This window comes from Suricata suricatta, chromosome 8 (genome assembly GCF_006229205.1).
Source record: "Suricata suricatta isolate VVHF042 chromosome 8, meerkat_22Aug2017_6uvM2_HiC, whole genome shotgun sequence".
Taxonomy (NCBI): Eukaryota; Metazoa; Chordata; class Mammalia; order Carnivora; family Herpestidae; genus Suricata; species Suricata suricatta.
Genome location: NC_043707.1, coordinates 137,424,823 through 137,429,393, shown reverse-complemented (window position 1 = coordinate 137,429,393; position 4,571 = coordinate 137,424,823). Strand labels below are relative to the sequence as shown.

The following is a 4,571-nucleotide window of genomic DNA, read 5'->3' as shown; positions in this document are numbered from 1 at the left end:
GGACAACGGTGAAATGAACACAGCCACGCGGACAACGGGAAACGATAAAAGGAACAGGCTTCTGGTCGGCAGTTAAGTCTGCGAATGACCCAGTGTGGACCACAGATGCGGATCGTGTGCCGCAGCCCGGGTTTCACTCATTTTAAAATCTAATGTTTTGTTAAAACCATAAAGTGAAATACGGCATATGCTTTTAGGTCTACAACGAGAAGTCTTTACAATGGATTAAAAAACTTTTTTTTAATGTTTATTTTAGAGAGAGAGAAAGAGAGAGACAGATCACGAGCAGGGGAAGGGCAGGGGGAGAGGGAGGCACAGAATCCAAAGCAGGCTCCAGGCTCCGAGCTGCCAGCACAGAACCTGACGAGGGACTCAAACTCACAAACTGTGAGATCATGACCCGAGCCGAAGACGGACTGATGTAGCTTGACCGACTGAGCCCCCCAACCAGAGAAGTCTTTATTTCGGAAAGAAACACATTATCTAATTTTTGGTCTAAGAAGCAAATCACCAATTTGCACCAGAATAAAGAACTTGGTATGTATTCTAAGAGTGCATTAATATTTTTAATATTTTTAAAATTTTATTTATAAAATGGTGGCAGAATATGCATAACATAAAATTGACACACTTCAGGGGCATTAAGTACATTCACGGTCGTGTAACTACCACCGCTACGTTGTTAGAGCTTGCCCACCATCCCCAAAAGAAAGTGGACCCATTGTTGACTTTAATATTAAAAAAATTTTTTTAATGTTTGTTTATTTTTGAGAGAGAGAGAGAGAGAGAGAGAGTACAAGCGGAGCAGGGGCAGAGAGAGAGACAGACAGACAGACAGACACAGCATCTGAAGCAGGCTCCAGGCTCTGAGCTGTCAGCACAGAGCCTGACGCGGGGCTCGAACCCACGAACCTGAGCTGAAGTCAGACGCTTAACCAACTGAGCCACCGAGGCGCCCCGATTTTAATATTTTGTATAGAACTACATCACAAAACTTTCTTTCTGAAGTACCTAAGATGTAAGTATAAAACACTGAATTACTTGATTTTACTTCCTGTTGGCCTTAACATCATTTTCTTCCTTCTGTTAGAACCTTTCCTTAACCGAAGGCTCCCGAGCCAACAATATGCTGTTCGGACAAAAAAAACCCATTCTTGTCTATGTTTTCATAAAAAAGAGAACAAAGAGGACTTGTCTGAAGCCATCAGCCCTTCACCTGGAAGAGTTCCCTTTAGAAGAGAGCCAGCGAGCGACCCCGAGCCCGAGTGCTCCCTGCAGCCCGAGTGCTCCCTGCAGCCTGGGCCCCTCGGCGCCTCTGCTCACGCTCTCACGTCCACTGACTGGACGCATTGATTTCCAGAGCAGAACTACTACTCTTTCAAAGGAGCTGTCAGTAGAAAAGCACTAACCTAACCTGCTCCCTCAGGCACCTCTGAGGCCTCTCTTTCTGTCCTCTACAAATCAAGTCTCTGAAAACTCGAGCGGCTGCTCCGCAGGGCGCGTGCGTGAGGCCCCGCCCTCCGCTGACCTTCATAAGCCTGGTGCACGAGGTTGAAGAGGCGCTCCGCCTGGGATTTGAGCTCTGGGTCCCGGTGCTTGTCGGGGTGGTAGAGCATGCAGAGCCTCCGGTAGGCAGCTTTCAGCTCTTCGGAGGAGGCCTACGGAGAGAAAACTCCAGTTAGAGAGCAATCAATGCTGCTTAAATATTATCGTGATCAGAATCAGCCTTGAAACGGGAACCCGTCCGCCTCTCTCCAGTGTGTGTGCTTTCTGTACTCAGGACGTAATGAAGTTAGGCTTTATTGCTTCAATAAGGCTTCTTTTTTCCACAGTTAATAAAGTGATCAATTATGTACATCAACAGCAACTGTGTTTTTCTGGGAACTGCTGCTATCAGATGTGTCTCTCTACCGGTTCAATGTGCTCTGAGCTGAAACTAAAAACGTACAGACACCCGCTTACTTTCTCGCCCAAGTTATTTGAAATAAATCATGCTGAGGCACTCTCAACAGAAGACTGGTTCCGACAGGAAAAAAGCTATCTACCATCAGACAGAAAGGCCCTGCGTTCATCCAGTTTTCTGACAAAGGAACCTCAACGAATATTTATCCTTAAAAACCGCATTAAAATTGCAAAACCAACACATGCCTGTGATTCAATTTCTGATTCTAAAAGGGAGCACAGAAAGTGGACATATGCATTGGTGTCCTATAGAAACCAAAGCCCTCCCCGCCCCCAACAAACCCCAAAGACCTGTCCCCAAGCATCCGGCTCCCCGGTCCTTACACGTCCTCAGTCTGATGGAAAACATGCACCACGGGAGGAGCGGAGTGAGCACAATGGACTGAGTGTTATGTTAGCCACACAGAAGGGGGTGGGGAGAAGAAAACCCACTCTCTGCTTTGCCTGCCACACAGCCACCAAGATGTCCTCAGACGCAGACTCCCTCAGGGGCCCTAGGGCCACCGAGCCACCAACCTGGCCAGCCCCTCAGGTCTGTTCTGGGGAAACGTCCTGTTCGATTTTGTGCCGGCCGCAGGGACTGTTCTGTCTATCGGAGGTGATGCCGAGTGGGCGGCTCCATCCAGATCATCGGTCGAGTAAAGAACATTCTGATTTTGGGAGACAACCTTCCCTCACCATTTTGTCAACAGAAGCCCACTTCCGGGTTGCCGACAACACGCCAGAGGGGCCAAAAAACCAGCCTGCGGGCAGAGAATGGACGGGTCCCGGCAAGAAGGCGAGGGCCCACGGTGCACCAGGAGCGAGCCTCGGACCACGCAAGGAGAACCGGCACAGGGACTGGTCAGGGGTCAAGGGCACAAGGGAAAACGTGAGACCATTTTCCTATAATTGCCACAACTTTTCATTACCTTCCATTTCCAGGACTGAGTTTTTTTCACTAAGAACAAAAGGCAAAACTTTACTATACTTTGGTAATAATTTCTGGCATGACATTTACTTTTAGTTTTTAAAGTTTATTTACTTAGAGAAAGAGCATGAGCGGGGAAGGGGCAGAGAGAGAGGATCCCAAGCAGGCTCTGCCCCGTCACTGTCACGAACCATGAGATCATCACTTGAGCCGAAATCAAGAGTCAGATGCTTACCCCACTGAGCCACCCAGGCGCCTCTGGCACAAAATCTAAATACTTTATGTGAGACGAAGTTGTTCAGAGTCCAGAAAACCAGCGCGGCTCTGCAGGCTCCCTAGAGGTTTTAAACAAGGAATTCTGAAGCCCTCCAGAAGGAGGACACCCCACGTGACTGGGAAGATGTCACACGTGCCCCGGTGGGGCTGTGGCCCACCAGCTGCCCTCTACGAGCCTTCCCGCGGACGTCACATGATCTGTCACCCGGGAAAGGAACACCGACACTGAGACACTGAGACGCTCGGCCTGTCCTTTGACCCAGACCCAGACCCTTGCCGCTTGTTGGGACAGAGGCTCACATGCATGCAGTCTGAACTCAGCAGCTTCCTGGAAAGGGCCAGGGACCCTGGGGACCGAGCGGCCCCTCGCCCCCGAGAACCAGGCGGATGTCTGCCCCATTCAGGCACCTGGGTCTTCCCCTAGGCGTTACACTGCCCAACAACTTGTAGTTGGCTGCCTGCCTTCCTTCCTTCCGTCCCTCGGCTCATTGATAAGATTTCCTGGGTGGGGACACTGCGGCCTCCAAGGTCAGTGGTGAAGGACAGGGGCTGGGGGCGAATGAGCTTTCTGACCCTCAGTCTCAGGGATGGGGAGACAAGGGAAGGGAGAGCTGGACCATCCGGTGCCCTGGAGAGTGCCCGGCACACAGCACACGCTCACGAAGTGTGGCTCTCGTGAAACCAGTTCCCTGACTTCCCAACTGGAAACTATGGACTGGCTGCCGGACCCCCCTCCCAACGCGCCTGTGACGAGGAAATGGAGCGGGACCCGCAGAGCGCCCGACAGTGCTGCGCACTGGGGAGGGGCCGGTCCCCTGGCGATCCTAACCCTCACGAGCGAGGCCCGACCTCCCTGTGGCATCAGGCACACCGGGACCAGCGCTGGACGCAGGGTGCTCATCCACGAGGCAGCCCGTGCCTGTGAAAATTCACTTAGGACACGCGCCCTTTACTGGACGTGCATTCCATTTCAATAAAAACCATGAGACCCCACGGCAGAGACGTGCCTCAGCGGCCCCAACTCGGCGGGTCTTTCTTCTTCGCCTACCACAGGCCTCTTTCCGGACAGCACGGACCACGCAATGCCTTTCTTGCCGCGCTTACCAATACTCCACCTGTTCCGAACCCCATTGCTTTAAGTAAATAAATAATAGTTAAATAAAATTTATCCTCTCCAGGTAGGTTTACTTATGTAATGATGGAAAAGGGGCTTGTTCCTTTCTAGACAGCAATTATAGATTATGTTCTTTCTGCAAATTTTAATTGTTCTTTCCAGCATCTCATAAAAGTTACAGGCGTATGATTAGACAGATTTGGCTGACTCGCTTAGACTGCTGTTTCCTGGTTGTTAAACTAGATGACAAGGAGGTAGAATATCTAATCTGCAAGACCTTCTGTAATCCTATTAATAAATGGCTTAATG

The 4,571-nt window shown here is 50.4% G+C and overlaps 1 protein-coding gene across 1 annotated transcript in view; it reads right to left on the bottom strand.

Annotated features, from left to right (window-relative positions):
- Window positions 1-2,880, bottom strand: part of DNAJC11 (DnaJ heat shock protein family (Hsp40) member C11) — a 45,375-nt gene extending 42,495 nt beyond the window's left edge. Inside the window, exons 1-3 of the mRNA XM_029945924.1 lie at window positions 2,874-2,880; window positions 2,641-2,705; window positions 1,529-1,658 (exon numbers count right to left, since the gene is read on the bottom strand). Coding sequence (XP_029801784.1) covers window positions 1,529-1,658; window positions 2,641-2,705; window positions 2,874-2,880 — 202 coding nt within the window. The remainder of the gene's footprint in view (window positions 1-1,528; window positions 1,659-2,640; window positions 2,706-2,873) is intronic.
- Window positions 2,881-4,571: the final 1,691 nt, after the last annotated feature.